At 35.5% G+C, this 19,720-nt stretch overlaps 1 protein-coding gene across 1 annotated transcript in view; it reads left to right on the top strand.

Moving 5' to 3' along the window:
- Positions 1 to 19,720, top strand: part of PIK3C3 (phosphatidylinositol 3-kinase catalytic subunit type 3) — a 185,243-nt gene that overhangs the window by 87,150 nt on the left and 78,373 nt on the right. The window contains exons 11-13 of the mRNA XM_042781733.1: positions 2,996 to 3,150; positions 5,011 to 5,101; positions 11,284 to 11,351. Coding sequence (XP_042637667.1) covers positions 2,996 to 3,150; positions 5,011 to 5,101; positions 11,284 to 11,351 — 314 coding nt within the window. The remainder of the gene's footprint in view (positions 1 to 2,995; positions 3,151 to 5,010; positions 5,102 to 11,283; positions 11,352 to 19,720) is intronic.

The raw sequence follows: 19,720 nt of genomic DNA on the forward strand, positions 1-19,720 counted from the left end.
TTAAAAAAAAAAAAAAATGGTAAGTGCGTGAGTGACTTTGGGATGGCTTTTGTGCTCTGAAACATTACAATTAACCTTATTCTTGAGAAAAATAATGATCACCGGCTAGATAAAATTTCATAGCTCTTGGGAAACTTTTGCTGAATTACCTGAGATGCCAACCGGATTTTCTTTTCTTTGTTTTATTCATATGCTATGTCCTTCATGCTTGGAGGGATTTTATATTTTTCAAAATGTGACTGTATAATCAGAAAAACAGACTTTTTACTTACCAATGGAGTTAATTCATTTTCATACAAATAAAGTACAGTTTGCATACAGAATACCAACTGACCAACAAATCAGATACTGATGAGTAACTTAAAAAGAAGAAAATTGTCTTCTACATTTCTTCTTTCTGGGAAATTTATTAACATTGTGGCCTTTTTTATTTCATGTGTTAAGCTTTTTCTGTAACTGGGGAAACAATAGGTGATACATTCAGCAGCATTCTGAAGGGTGCATCAGTAATGAGGATTAGCTGTGGAATGAATTACCCATACCTCCCAAAAAGAAGGATAGTTGTCATTAAATACACTGATCAGTTTTATTATGTACTGTTTTTTTCTTTGAGAAAACATATATTCATACCATTATTATTGGATGCTATAAATTTCAAAAATGATAGTAGAAAGTTGATGTTTTGATGTGAAAAGAGAGCTGTTTCTTTGTTTTTTGCTCTAATTGAAAAATGGTTTTTAGAAACAACACTTTAGAGGTGCTCCAGTAGAGAGTTACTTGATTTCCCTGACTGTTGACATTGATATATTTGTATAAGAATTAATGAGCTAGTTAATTAATACCTTTTCCTTAATTTTTCTGTGAAAAAGCATACTTAGCAGTGAAATCATGTGTATTACTCTTTGACAGTATTTGCCTACTGATAATTTTTTTTATTATTATATCTGAAAAATATAAATATATTATGGTCGTACATATGGGAAAATAGATCGTCGTAAAGTAGTCTGTCTGTGAAGTTTATAATACACCTACTTCTCACTTAACAACTATCTCATTATCTGACCTTCCACATTTATGACCATAGTAAAAAATCTATTTTGCATATTAACGGCATCTAATACTAGCAAATGCTGAGGTGCGAGGTGAACATAACATTAGCTGTGTGTCAACAGGTTAGGTATCACCTTGGCTGGCCATGATTCTTAGTTGTTTGCCCATTGTTCTGGTTCCCTAGTGCTGCTCTGACAAGAATATACCACACATGGGATGGCCTTAACAAACAAGAGTTTATTCTTACAATTTGGAGGCTTTAAGTCCAAGTTCAAAGTGCCAGGCTCTAGGGGCTATGTGAAAGCCCCTCGACCTTGGGCTTCAGCTTTGCCTCCAGCTCCTGGCCCATTGAAGCTAGCGGCATTTCTTCACTCAGACAGCTGCTGGCTGCTGAGGCTGAGAAGCTCAAGGTTGACAAGTAAAATGGCATGGTCCTGATATTACCAAACCACACAGCAGGCCATTTATTTAAGTCCATTGTAAGTCCCAACGTTGGCAAAGCATGGCAGGCTGCTGAACGACATGGCTACATGCTGGGTCCAAGGTGCCATAAGCTAGACACCATTCCCAAGGCTTCTGCTTATATACAGGAAGCAGACCACATCCCTAAGGCAGCTACTCAGCTGCTCACAGTAGATTCCACCATGGAGTTGATTGCCAGTCTCATCGTGGGGAATACTACATCCAGCTGCCCAGCCACTCAACCAGGCCCAGCCAAATTGACACACAAACTGAACTTAACCACACCAATTATTTAAGGATGTAATTTGTCACTTATTGTAGTGATTGATATTGTCTTCCTCCATTTTTGTCTGACTCCAGTTTTCAAATAACAACCTGGAACCTAACAATGTTGATAAGTGAGGAGTGGGTGTATAGTGGAAAAGACAAAGAGGTGAAATGACAAGTGCAGTAGTTGTTACTAATAGGAAAGAGAGGGGTGGACTAGGACATTTTTATGGGGATTTAACCTGGTTTGTGAGCTTATCCAAGAGGCTAAAGTCTAATTGGTAGTGTCAGCATTTTCTCAATATGAGTTAGTGAGGAGTGAACTGAGTGACGATTAGACTTCAAAGATGATAAGTACATTGAAAAATATGAGTTTTGTGGCTTTCCAGTTTGTAATTATTTCTAAAAGTAAAATTGTTGGACTATTAATCATAGTTGGAAACATCTAAGGTCTATTTGTGTAGTATAGGAAGTATTTCCATTCCAAACATAATCTTAGAAAAGCAAACTCTACATCGTTGGCACTCTTATTCCTAACCATCCTATTGATTGTCAATAGAAGTGTAGGAAATTTAGGCTTATAAATATGCTTTCTTCAAATATTTTTGGTTGCTTTAGGAACAGCAGCCATTTCCTTTCATCCAGATTGTTAAAATGAAAATATCTGTAATACAGGATCTTCCATTTACAAAGCAAATCAAATTCTCTAAAATGTGACATTTCAGAAAAGAATAATAACATTTTTAAAAATCCAAACTGGAAAAAGAATGTGGAACAAATCTTTGAAAACCTGAAAATTTGGGATTTCTTATATGTAATCTTAAACATAAAGCACAGTTACTGGTCTGTTGTTAAAGAAAAAGATCCTTCATTAGTTTTATTCGGACCATCTTGTTACTTAGTTTTCCCTTTGATTTTTGGATTATTTTAAATAAGTCAGTTACTAGCCACTTGCTCTGTATAGGCAGTGTTTTATGACTTTACTGTTAACTGATTTAAACCTTCTTACTCCTCTCTGGAATGTGGATTGTATGCCCATTTTACAGATAAGGATGCTGCAAAGCGCTAAGAGGTTAAGTATCCGAGTAACCTGACAAAGATGCCACAGCTGACAAGTAGTAGTTAAATGTTGGATTGAGATTTAGAAATAAGTTAATGTTTATTATCATACTGTATTTCTTTTATAATATTAGCTTATTTTTTGTTTATTTTCCAGGACTTATTGATGTACCTATTACAGCTGGTCCAAGCTCTGAAATACGAAAATTTTGATGACATAAAGAATGGATTAGAACCTACCAAGAAGGATAGTCAAGGTTCAGTGTCAGACAGTGTATCAAATTCTGGAATTAACTCTGCAGAAATAGAAAGGTATGGATTTCCAGAGAGACAATATCATATTTTGAAATCTAATAGTTTTCCTTCTTTGCAAATTATCTTCTCTCCTTCCCCCCAGATACACCAAGCCCTAGCACTACTAAATCTGAGGTTTTACTGGTAAATGTGGCATGTGTTATCACAGAGCACAATGTACTTATTAGTAAGTTGCAGACCATGGAGTCAGTCTACCTGTGTTAAGATTCTGACTCTGCCACTTACTGTCTGTATAAGCTTGTATCAGTTATGCGTTGCTCTGTGACCACAGTTTTTCATATAAAAAATAGGTTTAGCAGAAGTGCCTGATCTTTAAGTGTTGTTTAAACATCGAACGATTCAGCAGACAAACCATTTAGAAAAGTATCTGACAGGTTGTGTTTAGTGTTAGCTATTGTTAATATTACCTGCTAAAATTTAATGAAAGGAAGGGCATGTCAGTGGGCTGTGAAATTGTGATGAAAAGTTGCACTTTTTACTGGCTATTTTTTTCTGGTTTCATTGTATCAAGAACATACTTACATTAAGGAAAAAAACATCTGCTACTAATAATAGTGACAATTAGGAGGGGCCACCTCTCTATCAGACACAGCAGTCCCTTGAGGTAGGTGTTCATATCCTCACTTTGAAAATGAGGGACTTAGATAATTAAATCAGCAAAAAATCTTACATCTTAGGGATAGTATAGTTGGTTCCACAGCCCATGTGCTTTCTCTTTTACCATTTTGATTTTATAAAATCTTAAAATTTGAGATGAAGAGGAACCTTGGGTAAGAAACCTGGGGCTTGGTGATATAAACTAGTTTGGTGAAAGTCATAGCGTTGTTAGCTGACAGAACCAGGTCTGGAATTTCGATTTCCTGGGTATACCCAGTCCCAACTTAAATTACTACGTGAGCTCAAGATTCTGTTTCTAAATTGTTTTTTATGATTGTGATCGTGCTACTTTTTATCTTCTGTGTTTTATCTGGAGTGTAACAGAAAACTTAGAAGAACTATTTGTTCCTCCTCCAGGCAACCTCATATTTTCTGTTTTTCAGAGACCCCACGTGTTTTCTTCCATTGCACATTAAAAAACAAAACCAAACCTGTTGTTACTGAGACAGTTCTGACTCCTAGCTTATTCGCCTTCTTTCTCATTTATGCTACCTAGAAAGTTTCATTAATAAAAATATATTTTTCAATTTATGACTAGATGAAAACTATAACCCATTGTGTCCCAAATTGTGGTACGCTGGTCACTAATGCAGTGTGGGGAATAGTTTTGTGGCCAAATATGTTTGAGAAACGCTGGTTTAAGATTAGAATTTTTTGTTTTCATTTTTTACCCCAGTATTGAATAATATATTAAGCACATCTGCACATATATTTCAAGAAGCTATTGTCCATCTTCTTTGATCCTAAACTCCCTGTTATCAAGTCAATTCCAACTTATAGCAATCCTATTAGAAAGAGAACTGCCTCGTAAGATTTCCAAGGTGTAAATCTTTACAAGAGCAGACTGCTTCATCTTTCTCCCATGGAGCAACTGCTGGTTCAAACTGATGACCTTTTGGTTAGCAGCTGAGTGCTTTAACCATGCCAACAGAGCACCTTCAATAGGTGTAGTATATAATACGGTGTTGTGAACATAGCATTCCGAATTCAATCAGTTCACGTTACATCCAATGTAACCACTCTTTGACAATAGAACACCCTTTTTCTGAAGTATAATGTGATTCTAGAATTGAATAGACTATGCTGTGGATAGTGATGCTTTAACCAGACACAACTGAGGTGAAGTATAGTAAACAATGTAAGTCTACTCTTATAGACAGAATACTTTCATCTCAGTGATGCCTCCTATTACTTTTTCAGCTCCCAAATTATAACTAGCCCTCTTCCTCCAGTATCATCCCCGCCTCCTGCATCTAAAACAAAAGAAGTTTCAGATGGTGAAAATCTGGAGGTAAGTGCAAAGATTTTCCAACATTTTATGTTAGTATTTAAACCATTGATTTTGATTAATAAACTAAATCTTTCAACTGTATTAAATAACTTGTTCTATGATGCATGGTTATGACTTTTTCCCTTAGTATAAAGTACCAGATACCCCTCAACTGAAAGCATTTTATTGGTGCTTTGGGCATATAAATGGATGCATAACGCAATGTAAAAATAAACCAAGCTTAAATATTTTATTGAGGAAACTCAGAATATTTATTGTTAATGTATTTATGAACATTATTGTAATTTTTGTTGGTTTGTGATTACATTGTAGAAATGTATGATTTGATACTACGGATAATGCACTAAGCAGCTGTTTTTGACTCATACATAAAAATTAAATTGACTCCTTATGAAGAAATAGACCCATTTTTGAGGTGTAACAAGCTTCTTAGGCTACTGTTTCTCTGAAAATCATTAAGTATATCTGCAAGTGTGTTACAGAAGCTGGTCTAGTATATGTTGTTCAGTTTGTCCTCAAGACTTCTAATTTGAGAAATGTCTTTTACATTCTTGATGTTGAAAACAAATAATATATGCTTTGATATTAGATACTGAGTTTATTTTTGATGTGTACATATAAACACACACATACATTGGCTTTTAGTCAAATTTTTGGAGTTAATGTTAATGATTGAATGAGTTTTTTGTTTCAGCTATTAACTGTTTGCCAAAGGTTGTGTGACTCACTCTTGATATGATAGAAAATATTTAACTGATAAATGTTTTCTTAAATCATGGAATCATAGAATCCTTAGGTGAGCCCTTTAAGAAATGACTTGGTTGTCATCTAATTATTTTTACCTTTGAAAACTAAAACATTGATTAACCGCTTCAATCATTAATTCATTTACATAATTATTTTTGAGCTCTTACTATGTATAAATAACTCGTCTTCATGCTGGGGATGATGCAGAGTAAACAAAACAATCAAAATTACTGCCTTTAGGGAGCTTACATTCCAGTGTTGGAGTCAGTGTTACTAATGTTTACATATACATATTAGAGGAGATAATGGTATCTATTTTCCATGGAAGAAAATAAATCAGAGGATGATGGGGGGTGTTTGGAAGGGGCTGGAGGATTACCACTTTGAACAGATTGGTCAAGGAAGGCCTACATGAAAAGGTCAACATTTGTCTCAAAATGTAGTAGGTGAACAATGAACCATCATGATGCTTTCTTGAGGAAGAGCGGTCCAAGCAGGAAGACACCAAATATAAAGGCCCCAAGATGAGAGCTCTACTGTGTGTTTAAGGAATGGCACAGGCCACTATACCTGGTTGGGAAATGAACAGGAGGGAACCGGGTAGAAGACCTAGTCAGAGATAGAATGGGATATGATAAGGTAGGGCCTTCTAGGCCATTATAACAAATTACTTCTTTAATACTTAAAATAATGAAATAATTCAGGTAAGAGTTGGTGATGGCTTGAACCAGGGTGGTTACATTGGAGATAGTGTGAAGTGATGGGATTCTGAATGATATGTTCAGAATTTTTTATTACATACAACACCTATTACTCAGAAAGACTTTAGGCTAAAAATGGAAATCGTTTTCTATGTATTTCTTTTATTTCTCTTCTTACTGTTTATTGTTACTAGGGGTTAAGCATTTTTACCCTTTTTAGAGCTAAGTTGTTTTTTTAAAAAGTTCAGGTAATCTAAGCTATCCCATAAAGCAGTGAGAATAATTTTGAATGATATACCTGCCTCCCACCCCATCACCAAAAGACTAATAATAATTTTGTAAGCAGTCATCACCTTTACAGTGGTCTTAAACAATTAATTATCTGTCTAACCAAGGTGAATTCCTTTGCTTCTTATCTCTGCTCGAGATAACCAGCATTCTGTGTTCTCCTTAACACCCAAGCAGTGTCTTCTTTCCTTCGATGGGTTTATGGGTTTTTTGGTCTTTCCTTCCTTATTCGTCAGCATGGTTTTTTTTTTTTTTTGGAGTCTTAAAGAGACTACTGTGAAAGTCTAGCCAAATGTTAGACAAGAAGATAGAAATCCAATTCTCATTGACCACATATGGTCACTTTTATAAATCCCATGGGTTCTTACAAAGAAATATGATTTTCCAGTTGTTGAGTACAGCTTTATACGTATATCATTAGAGCAAGCATTGTGTTGTTGAAATCTTCTGGATCTATTTATCTTTTTTTCTGCTTGATCTGAAAGGAGTAGAATGAAATTTCTTTGTATAATGGTATAATTTCCTGTTTCTCATACTTCAGTTGGTATTTAAGTATTTTGAAGCTATTTTATTAGATTCATACAAACAAGTAAATTGAATCTTTAATCAGTGTATAGTAACTATATTTAATGCCTTTTGCCTTAAAATCTGTTTTGTCTGATATTTATAGAGGTTTTTTTTTGGTTAGTATTCTTTGTTGTATTTTTTTTTATCATTCAATGTTTCTGTGGCTTTGTATTTTAGATTTATTTCTTAAAGTACTATATACCTTCGTATTTTTTAATAAAGTTTAATACTGTCTTTTAAATCATTTATTTTTAATGTGATTATTACTATAGTTGAATTTATTTCATGATTTACTCATTTGTTTTTAATGTGATTATTGCTATATTTTAATTTACTTTATGATTTAATCGTTTTTAATGTGAATATTACTATATTTTAATTTATTTCATGATTTTATGTGTTGCTGCCTAGTCTTCCTTATATATTTTTCTTTTCTTTTTGCTGATCTCTGGCTGGGTCACCCCACACACCTATCCCCAGTTTGGAATTTATATTCCCTTTATCAATTCTTTACTGATTAGCCCAGATATTTAATGTATATCCTTACCTTTAAGTCTAGCATAATTAATATTACCCTCCTCCCAAATAGTTTATGTACTTTCTTGATTTGTGTATAATTATTATTCACTGATTTAGCCATACCTTGTTTCTTAACTCCAAAATTAGATACCATTGTTACTGTTTTACACAATCAATAAATGCTTACCAATACTTACCTATATCCTTACTCGATATTTCTTTTTATATATATATGAACTTGAACATGAGATCATTTTCTTTTTGCTTAAAGCATAGTCTATATTTCAGATTGTTTTAAAAATTTTAAATATTGCTCACCAAAATAAGTTTTAAAATTTACAGTATTTATTTTCTCTGTTTAATAAAATGCTTTAATTCTTCCCTATTAATATTATATAAACTTTTTAATTAAAAAAAGCTTAGTACCAAGTGAAACAACCTATGTTTCAACTTAAATATATGATTAACTACATAAAAACAAAACCATTATATATAATGTATCCCTGCCCTATGGTAAAAAGATAATTTTAGGCCTAGAATCTACCTGTTGCATTCATGGATTCAACTTTACATTATTGACTAGTTTCTTTATTGGGTTTTTCTTGTACTTTTAAAATCTAGACCCCAAGATTTTAGCTCTAAAATTGAAGGTAAGGTTCATACTACCTGGAAAAGCATTGGGACTTCCATTTTGTGACAACCTCTAGCGTACTTTCTTAAGTACTCATATTGCAGCCATCATATCTCATTGATCCCTACTCTTTTCTCTGTTCATCATCTCCCTACCATATTTAGTTTCTCTGAATATATTGCTCTTACCCATGGCTTAACATTTTAGTCATTATCTTATTATTGCCTCTGGCTCCTCTAGCAAAACAGGTACATCTAATTAATATAAATATATCTCATTAATTAATATGATTACATAATTAATAATCAATATAAATACATCTAGTTAAAGGAGATGTAGCTAATAGATTACCTCATTTCTGTATGCCTGTCCCTGAGAAGTCCAATGGTGCTGGAGAAAAGCACGGGCCTGGCTACCATGCTGGTTATCACTGTAAAATTCTTGCTCACTAACCTCAGATGATTAAGAATCCCTCAAACCAGAAAAAAGCAAACTCACTGCCATCCAATTGGTTCCAACTCATAACGGCTCTTCTTTGGGTTTCCAAGGCGGTATCTCTAGGGAAGTAGATTGCCCAGTGTTCCTTCCAATAAGAATCCCTAGGGCCACAGATGCGTTAAGTGCTAGGGTGCCATTCGGAAGGTAGATGGTTTGAACTCATTAGAGACCCTCAGAAAACAAGACTTGCTCATCTGCCTCCACAAAGTCACAATCTTCAAAACTGTATGGAGCAGTTCTGCTCTGCACACATGGGTGACTGTGAGTCAGAATCGACTCACTGGCAACAAACAACCACCACCTCAGACGGATGCTCAACTCTGTACCACCCTGCATTTCCCTAGGTAGGTTAATGTACATGCCCTATAGTGACTCTCTCGTCCTGTTTGAACTCTGTTCTTCAAACCCTATCCCACACTCTTCAGGTGACAGTTCTGCCTCGTAATTAATGGAAACAATGGAAGCCACTAGGTAAGAATAGTCTCCATTTCCCAGCATCAGATTTACAGACACGAATCCCTCCCCATCCTTTCTTCCCTTTTGTTTTTTGACACAGAAGTACAGCTTCCTTCAAGATAGGCTGTCTTTCTTTTCCTAATCGAAATACGTGTTAACATTAATCATCTTAAAATTTCAAAAAAAGGAAAAAACTTTTCCTTGGCTCTGCCTCCCTCTTGAAACAACACTGTATTTTCTCAGTTCCCTTCATGGTCAAACTTTTCAGAAGAGTTGTTTATGCATCCTGATTCTTTCCTTCCTTTGTCCTCTGGAATCTGTATCATCCCTGCTTTTGCTTTCCAACATTGTATTACTTACTTTGTTAACACAGTAAATGACTTCACTGAGTGAGGCTGCACACACTCTGCAGTTCCTTTCTGCAGTGTTCAGCAACCCCTTCTTGAATCCCTCCTTAACATCTGCCACTTCTCATGGCTGATGTAATACCAGCCACCCCTTATTTTCTCTTGACGTCTCTCACTGGATCTTCTCAGTGTCCTTTGCCAGTGCTTTCTTCTCATCTCTACAGCTTAATGTTCCTAAGGACTTGCTTCTAGTCTTAATTCATACTCTCAATTTGTACTCATTGATAAACTCATATTTAAATTTCCAGCTTCGATCTCTCATCTCAGTTTTAGATTAGTATATACAAATATTGACTTGATCTCCCTTGTATATATATGACAGACATTTCAAATTTAATGTTTTAAAATATAAACCTTATCCTTTCTTGTTCCTTCCTTGTCTAGAATTTCTGTCTGTGATGTAATCCTCAATCCATTTGTTAAATCTAGAAATATGGTAGGTATTGTCAATTTCTTTATTTCCTACTTCCTCTCTATCAGCAAGTCCTATTAATTATACTTCCCAAAATATTTTTAAATTCTGTCTACTTCTCTCCATCTTTGCACTCACCTTTCACTCTTCTAGACTGTAGGAGCTCTGGTGGCATAGTGCCTAATGCATTTGACTGCTAACCAGAAAGCTGGCACTTCAAACCCACCAACCACTTCTCAGAAGGAAGACTGGGCAATCTGACTCTGTAAAGATACCACCTGGGAAACGCAAGGAGGGGTTGCTATGAGTTGGAATCTATTCGACAGTAGTGAGTTTGGTTTTTGGTTTTAGACTACTACAATAATAGCATGCTAGCCAATCTCAGGCCTATACTTCTCATGGCAGCCAGAGTCTTTTCATAAAATGTAAATTAGATCATCTTACTCTTCTACTTAAGATCTTTTAGTGTGTATCCATTGCTTTCAAAATAAAATTCATACTCAATAATGTGATGTTAAAGGTTTTGTATAATTTGGCCTTTGCCTACCTTTCCACCCTCTTTAACTTCAATGTTCATGGTATTTCAGCTACATCAGGCTTTTTTAAGTTTCACAAGCAAGCTCAGGACCTTTGTACATACCGTCGTTTTGGTCTTGCCTAAATGTCATGCCCTCATTGATTCCTTTTCTGGCTTCCCAATCTAAATTATTTTTGTGGTTTTCTTTAATGTGTCTATCTACTGCTAAATATTAAGTTCCAAAAGGACAAGGCACCCTGTGAACCATGTATCCATAACATTTCACATATTGCCTTATTTAAAATAGATAGTGATTGGATGGAGAGAAATCTGATCGATGACATAAGATTAAAGCTGATAGACAAGTGTGGACTATCATATTTTTCCTGTTTATAGCAGATGGTAATCTAAAAATGTATATTTCTTTTTATTCTTTCAGCAAGATCTCTGCACCTTCTTAATATCAAGAGCCTGCAAAAACTCAACACTGGCTAATTATTTATACTGGTATGTGGAAATAAATTTCTGTTTTTTTTTTTTTTTATGACTCTTTAGGACTTTTTTTTTTTTCCCCATGCTATACACACAAAGTTTAAAATGTGAGCAGTCATCAGATGCCTAGGTACACTATATCTAGTTATATTCCTTTAAAGCTCTGCTTATGGACATACTTTTTAGCACCACAGTTTCTCTTCCATTCACTGACTTTTCAGGAGCTAAGATATAACTGAGAAAAGTAGTGGGCTTTGTAATGTGAATTTGTTTGCTTTTTATACTACTTAAATAGTTTAAATACTTCACAGTCCTGTATGCAGTGTGTAGTCTCACTTTATTTGTGAAAACACTGAAATCATGCAAAAACAGAAAGTTGGAATTTGAAGTTACATCATTTTATAGGTGAGGAAACAGACAGAGACATAATGTAATTAGAACCTGAGGCACATACTTTGATGTGATTGATAAAACTACATTTTCCTCACATTAAATTCCTGTATAGCTTTGTAAATATACTCACAGAATGTTTCAATTAGTTGTTAATGACCATTTGCCTTTGAAAAGTTTACTTGGAAATTCTCATTAATCGAGTAGCTACTATTTCCTTTTAATGTAACCTATTGCTTCATAATGTTCTCCATTATTCCAGTCTGAATTTTTTTTTGTATATGTCTTTCTGTTCACTGATACTATGGAAAAATATTTTTTCATGAAAGTTTAAATGAATATTTAAAAGGGAATGAAGAATAAAATCGTGTTAGGTTTGTTGCCAATTTTTTGAGTAAATACTTTTAAGCCTCAAAGATATTTTAATATTAAGAAGATTTTTCTATTCCTTTTTATTTATTAAGAAATTCTTCTCTGGTATTTTTGCTTCCTTGCAATATTTGTAAATTATAATTTATAATCTAGAATTTATAATCTAGACTAGTCACTATTATTACAAGAGCTGTATGTGTGCACACCAGGGTTTCAACCTGGTTCAATCATGGCTGATGAAGAGAAATCAGAATAGACCTGAATTTTTTAAATTTAGGTTATCCGGAACAATAACCGTAACGGGGAAAATTACAGGTCAAAGGCCTGGAATGGGAGGCTCCGAACAGGTGTAGTGAGCCCTTCCGGGAGCCTGATGCATGAGATTGGATTACTGGTAAGGCTGTGGAGAACAACATGCATTCACATAGGTGCTGTTGGCTGCCATGTTTGAGTGGAGCACCACTGTTTCTGACTTTGTTCAAAATCCAATAAGCAAGAGAGTTGGATCCCACACAACATGTACTCTGCCCTTGTTTTCTAAAAGGGAGATTAATTTCCAGCAGGACTTTGACCTGTCATTTTTCCCATTCTGGTTATTGTTCTGCTTCATCCAAATCTTTAAAAATTGGGATCTGTTCTAGTTTCACTTCTTTGGCCAAAACTGAACCAGGAAGTCCTGGTATATACTTTTTTGGTGTTTTGGAATTACGTAGTCTTTGAATTTAACTATGGACCAGATGCCACTGTCAAACTTGAAAAATTAATTTGATAGACTCTTTCATCTCTTATTCCAAGTAGAAAGGGTTTTCAAATTATTCTGAAAACAGCTGAACAGTAGGAAACCTATTAGATGAGCAGTTTTCAGTAAGGCTATAGTTTCTGTTCATAAAATACACTTTGTTTTCTTCATAGATATTAAAGTGAAGCCCCAGCTCCCAGTCTTATAAGCATTCCATCAAACTTAAATTTGATTTGTGCTTCCCTACTATATCTCTGATTCATTGAAGCAATAGCATATGCTATGTCTATTCATTCTCTTAGGAGTAATTGTTTTTCCCATATTTATGCTCCATATATTACATATTTAGAAATACTCATGGGGTAAAAGAGCGATTGATGTGGACTCCTGAATTTGGTAGACACTTTTCCTATGATTGTAGGATAATAATATGGGAAACAATTTCAAATAATTAGTTTTAAATGATCATTTTCTTTGTTTAGACATGGACACTATACTAAAAAATAATAATCGTATGTAAGAATTTGAATGGTTCTTGCTCTAAGCTTTCTATGTTATATCATACATTAAAACATTAATTTTAATTGTGCTATAGTTCCTTTTGAACATTTTATTTATTTATTTTATTATTGATTGTTCTCTTTCAAGTGATTTAAATGTGATTCTTGCTGTAGCTGAATCCTTAGGGGCCAATAATTGTGCCGACAATCCTTTTAAAATGAATAGTGTCAACCTTTTAAGCCACAGAAGGAAGTTATAGTCTCCAATCTGTAAAGTGTTGGACATCAGGATCTATAAATCGTTCCAGTTTTTTTATTTTTATAGCCATTCCAGCGTGTTGAAATTGAGAGTAAACTTTCAGTGCTTTGACATGTTTTCTATAACTTTTAAGACCTTTCAAGGTACTAAAGGTTGTTTAGCCCACAAAATGAAATTACCAGGAAATAGGTAGCCTCTGATGTCACCTTACAATGGATACCCTAGGCAATTCTGTCTGCATTTCTCCTTTAAGATGACAGTCTTTAAGGGAATACCTTAGAGCTTTGTAGAATCTAGCTTATTGGTGTGTACAGAACTGAAAAATGAGTTAAATCTAGGTCTTCTAGTCTTAATCTAACCTTGTCCTTCATATTTGGAGATGACCCTTTTTTTTTTTCTTTAAATAAAGATGACTTTCTTTTTCAGTAAAACTTAGGCTTGAACGATTTTGAGAGGTCTTTGATACTTGGCCCTTATCATTAGTATCAACTTGTAACCTCAATTATAGGAAATAGCGAGGGCCGTAATGTTTACTTGGTGGTCAAGGAGACCTGAACATAGCAATGGGGTCTGTATATTGTGCTCATTTGTATTGTCCATTTAGAAATGGATTTGTTTTCTATATAGGAAAAAGTAATGAATACACTAAGGTGAAAGAGATAATAAAAAACCTTAAGTAAAAGGTAGACATGTATGAATTTGGATTTGGGAAAGACCATCTTGACAGTTTTATAGTACAGAACCAGTTTGATGTTCCTGGATCCTAGTGTGACTGAGGAGCTGAATATTTAATTTCAACAAATAAAATTTAAATTTAAATTTGTATCTAGTGCCATATGTGTCTAGTGGCTACAATACTGGATAATACAGTTCTAAAAGACAGTTTTGATTCAACAGTGCATTTTTTATTTGAAACTCTTATTGAGCACATGATAAAACCCAGAATCACTTGACTATAAGAAAAGAGGGAGAGGTGAGGCTCTGGGTTATATGAGTGTAGGGACTGCTAGAACATCTGATTTTATCACTAACATTACAATTATTGTCACTAACGTTAAACTGTTACTTTTTGTGGTAGTTAAGGTTATGTGTCAGCTTGCCTGGGTTTGGTTTTGAGTGGCTGGTCAGCTGGATGTTGACCATGGTGTAGTTATTGCCCACAGTGAGACTGCTAATCCACCTCATGCTGGAATCTACTGTGAGCAGCTGAGTAGCTGCCTTAGAATGTGGTCTGCTTCCAGTATATAAGAAGACACTTTGAGGAAGGTCTTGAGCTTCTTGGCACATCTGGATCCTGCATTTGGCCAAGTCATCCGTGGCCTGGCATGTTGTCTGCTGATCTTGGGACTGTTTAACTAGTGGCCTGCCATATTGCTTGATAATCATGGGACTGTGCCATTTTACTTGTCTTGGGGGTTCCACCAGTCTTTATCAGACCAGCAAGCCAGGTCTTTTTTTTTTTTTTTTTTTTTTTTTATGATTTTGACTTTAGTTCCACATTTTTCCCCCACTTTATCCAGGATCCCTTTTAGAGTGGTCAGCAATGGTAGCTGGGCATCATCTAGTTCTTCTGTCTCAGGGTCTTTAGTCCTTTTGACTAATTGTTTCCTTGCATCTTTGTTTTTTTCACTCTTCTTTGCTTCTGATGGGGAGACACCAATGGTTGCACAGTGGCCGCTCACAAGCTTTTAGAGCCCACTCTCTACTCACCAAAGAAGGATACAGAGTATTGTCTTTATGGACTATGTTATGCCAGTTGACTTTAGTTTTCCCCAAGACTATGGTCCTGTGCCTGAAGCCCAGCAACTCATTCTGTCAAGGTGTTTAGTTATGGCTGAGATGCTTCCATAACCTTGTACCCTGTATGCACTACTATATTCATGGATATATTTGTAGCACATGTAAATACATAGATAGGAATATCCTTTGTCAAACCTGTAGTGTATCCATGGGTGTAGTTCCAGTTGCTTTCCCAATCCTGTTCACCTTGAGTGTGTCTGTATAGCCACTCATGGATTATTATGAATACTGTTATTGCAGTATTGGGTATGTAATAATATTTACTTTTGTTCCCTTTAACTCTTGTACTACTCCCAGTGTCTTCCTTTGCCTTGATCATTTCGTGCTTACCTTATTGTGCTTTGCCTTTCCCTTTACCCATATTAATACATGTGTATCTTCTATTTAGTGGTTTACCCTCCATTCCCTCCTGGTAGTGTTCAAAAATTGTTTCTTTCTGTGTATAAATTTTTTTAAAAAAATTAATGTTTCACTTTAAAATTAGGAAATTAAACTTTTGAAATATTTAATATACAAATTAGATTAGTACATTTACAGGGCGGCATACTCAAATATATATATAAACAAAAACCAAACACACTGTCCCTGAGTTAGATTCAACTCATAGCAACCCCTCCTTGGGTTTCCGAGGCAGTATCACTACAGACGTAGTTGCCCAACCTTCCTTCTGAGGAGTGGCTGGTGGGTTTGAACTGCCAGTCTTCTAGTTAGCAGTCAAATGCCTTAGGCACTATGCTACCAGAGCTCCTCAAATATATATATTTAATTGTGATTTGGGTAAAAGTTTATAGAGAAAATTCATCTTCTGTTCAATAGTTCATACACATTTTGTTTCATGACATTGGATTGCAATCCCTACAATATATCAGCTCTCTGCCTACTTCCTCCCTGTAGTTATCTTTTCCCCATGTCCTTTCCTATGCATTCCTGTCCACTGAGTTATCACCCTGTGGAAATACAGCCCTTATAGCCTCCCATGGTTGATTGTTTTAAGGAGTGTACCTACCTGGTGTAAATACTCATCTTACACACCTTGTCTATTGTTTGACTGGGAGCCATGAGAGTGAGTTCAATTCCAGGCCCTCAGGGTGACTAGGGGTTGTAGTCTCAGTGGTTTCACCATTCTCTATCAGACCAGTAAGCCTGGTCTTAACTTTGAGTTTTGTTCCATATTTTTCTCCCACTCTATCCAGAATCTCCTATTTTGATCCTTTTTTAAGTGTTTCACAGTGGTAGGCAGGCACCATCTAGTTCTTCTGGTTTCAGGGTCATATAGGCTGAGGTTAACGTGGCCCACTAGTCACTTGGTCTAATTGTTTCCATGCATCTTTGATTTTATTCATTCTTCTTTTCTTCAGACAAAGAGAGGCCAATTGTTGCATCTAAGATAGCTGCTTGCAAGCTTCTAAGACCCCAGTCTCTACTCACCTAAGTGGGATGTAGAGCAATGTTTTTGTGTAGAATGTTATGCTGGTTTAGTTTGATGTCCCCTGTGACCATGGTCCTGAGACCGTGGGCCCAGTGACTCATTCCCTCAGGATGTTTGGCTGTGTATAAGAAGTTATCATAAGTTTGCCCCATTGGCTCTATTATATATATGGACATTCCTTATAGCACATACAAATATGTATGTTCTATCATCTGCCAAATGTATATATGGTCTTGGGCATACTCTCTTCTATCTGGACATACCTGATCATGCAGCGTGTCTACCTATGTATCTACCAGTAAATTAGTGTTTGTTATTGCTGATAATGCAATATTGCGTGTGTGGAAGTGTTTATCTTTGTTATCTGTACCTCTTATGGGCCCCTCTGTGTTTTCCTTTTCCTTTGTGTTATTGTGCTGGTTATTCACTTTTGGTATATTGTCTTTGCCTTACCCAAATCGATAGTTAGCTCTTACCCACCTAAATCTTCCCATCCTTCCCTTCCCTCCTATTCCTGGTAACCAATCAAGTTTCCTTCCATATGTAAATATTTCCTTCACTTTTTATAATAGTGCATTAAACAATATTTGTCCTTTGATTGACTTATTTTACTCAGCATAATGTCCTCCAAGTTCATCCACATTATGAGATTTGAGTAGATTCTGCATTATTCTTTAATTTTGTGTACAGTTCCATTGGGTGTATGTGCCATAGTTTGGTCATCCATACGTCTGATGATGGACACTTAGGTTGTTTCCATCTTTTTGCTAATGTGAATAGTACTGCCAATGAACATGAGTGTGCATATATCTAGTCATGTCCTGGCTCTCACTTCTTTAAGATATATGTGTATGAACTTTTTCTTGACTTTTTACAGTGTTGTGGTTGTTAATGTGCCGTCGAGTCGGACCCGACTCATAGTGACCCCTCCTTGGGTTGCCGAGGCAGTATCACTATGGAAGTAGATTGCCCCGTCTTCCTTCCGAGGAGTGGCTGATGCGTTTGAACAGTAGTGGTCTCATAAAATATTTGTCCGTTTGTGATTGACTAATTTCACTCAACATAATGTCCTCTTGATTCATCCATGTTATGAGGTGTTTTGCAGATTCATTGTTATTCTTTAATGTTGCTTAGTATTCCATTGTCTATATGTACCATATGTACATGCATACATTGTTTATCCATTCATCCATTGATGGACACTTAGGTTATCCTTTTGTTATTGTTAATAATGCTGTGATGAAAGTGAGTGTGCATACATCTGTTCATGTCACAACTCTTAGTTCTCTAGGATGTGTACCTTTTAGTGGGATTGCTAGATCTTATGGTATTTCTATTTCTCATTTTTTATGGAAGTGCCATGCCATTTTCCACAGTTGTTGCACCAATTTATAGTCTTGCCAGTGTATGAGGGTTTCAGTCTCTCCACACCCCCACCAGCACTTGCTGTTTTTTGTTTTACTGAACCTGGCTTTTATTGCTGGCATAAGATGATATCTCATTATCATTTTGATTTGCATCTCTCTAATTGTGGGCTAGTGATTGTGGACATTCCTCATGTGTTTGTCATCCACTTTAAAGTCTCCTTTGTTGAAGTGTCTATTCATGTCATCTCCCTGTTTTTTAAATTAGATTTAGAGTTTAGTCCTTCCTCTGATAAGATATGGCCAAACTTTTTGCCAGTCTGTGAGTTCTCTTTTTAATCTTTTGGTGAAATCTTATGAGACATGTAAATGTTTAATTTTTAAGAGGTCCAGTTAAATTTGATAATGCATTTGTGCCATGGGGCCACTTAAGTTTGCCCTAGTTTTTTTCTTCAATAATCTTTAGAGTTTTGTTTCACGTTTAGGTCTTTGATCCATCTTGAGTTTCTTTTTTTATGTGGTATGAGATATGGATCTTGTTTCATTTTTCTGCAGATACCCAGTTTGCCAGAACCATTTGTTAGAGAGACTGTCTCTTCCTCACTTAATGGTTTTCATCCGTTTGTGAAAGATCAGCTGGGTTCACAGTTCTGTTCCACTGGTCCGTGTGTCTGTTGTACCACTTCCAGGCTGTTTTGACTACTGTGACTGTAGAGTAAGTTTTTAGATTGAGGAATGTGAGGCCTCCTAGTTTGTTCTTCATTAGCGGTGCTTTGCTTACCTGGGGTCTCTTTTCTTTCCATATAAAGTTGGTGATTAGTTTTTCCATCTCTTTAAAGAATGTTGATAGAGTGTAGAGTGAGATTGCATTAAGTCTGTAGATTGTTCTGGGTAGTATTGACATTTTCACAATGCTAAGGCTTCCTATTCATGAACATGGTATGTTTTTTCATTTATGTAGATCTGTTTTAGTTTCCTTTTGTAGTGTTACATAGTTTTCTGTGTATAGGTCTTTTGTTTCTCTGGTTAGATTTATCCCTAAGTACTTCATCTTTTGAGTGGTTATTATAAATGGTATTATTTCCCCAATTTCTGTTTCAGAGTTCTCTTTGTTAATTTAGAGGGATCTGACTGATTTTTATATGTTGACGTTGTACCTTGCTAATTTGCTGAATCCTTCTACTAGTTCCAGTAGTTTTCTTGTTGATTCTGTGGAACTTTGTATGTATAGAATCATATTATCTGCAGATAGAGATTGTTTTCCTTCTTCTTTGCTAATTTGGATGCCTTTTTTTAGTAACTTCTTCTTTTTTTTTTTTTTTAATTGTGATTTGGGTGAAGATTTACAGAGCAAATTCACTTTTCCATACAGCAGTTCACATATACTTTGTCTCATGACATTGACCACAGTTTACAACAGTCCAACAACTGCCCTCCCACTTCCTCCCCACAGTTACCTCTTCCCTGTGTCCATCCCTCCATGGACTCCTACCCCCTGAGCTGTCTCCCTGTGCATAAGCAGCCCTTCTTT

Source organism: Orycteropus afer, unplaced genomic scaffold (genome assembly GCF_000298275.1).
Source record: "Orycteropus afer afer isolate SDZICR_OR568_19922 unplaced genomic scaffold, OryAfe1.0 scaffold00161, whole genome shotgun sequence".
Classification (NCBI taxonomy): Eukaryota; Metazoa; Chordata; class Mammalia; order Tubulidentata; family Orycteropodidae; genus Orycteropus; species Orycteropus afer.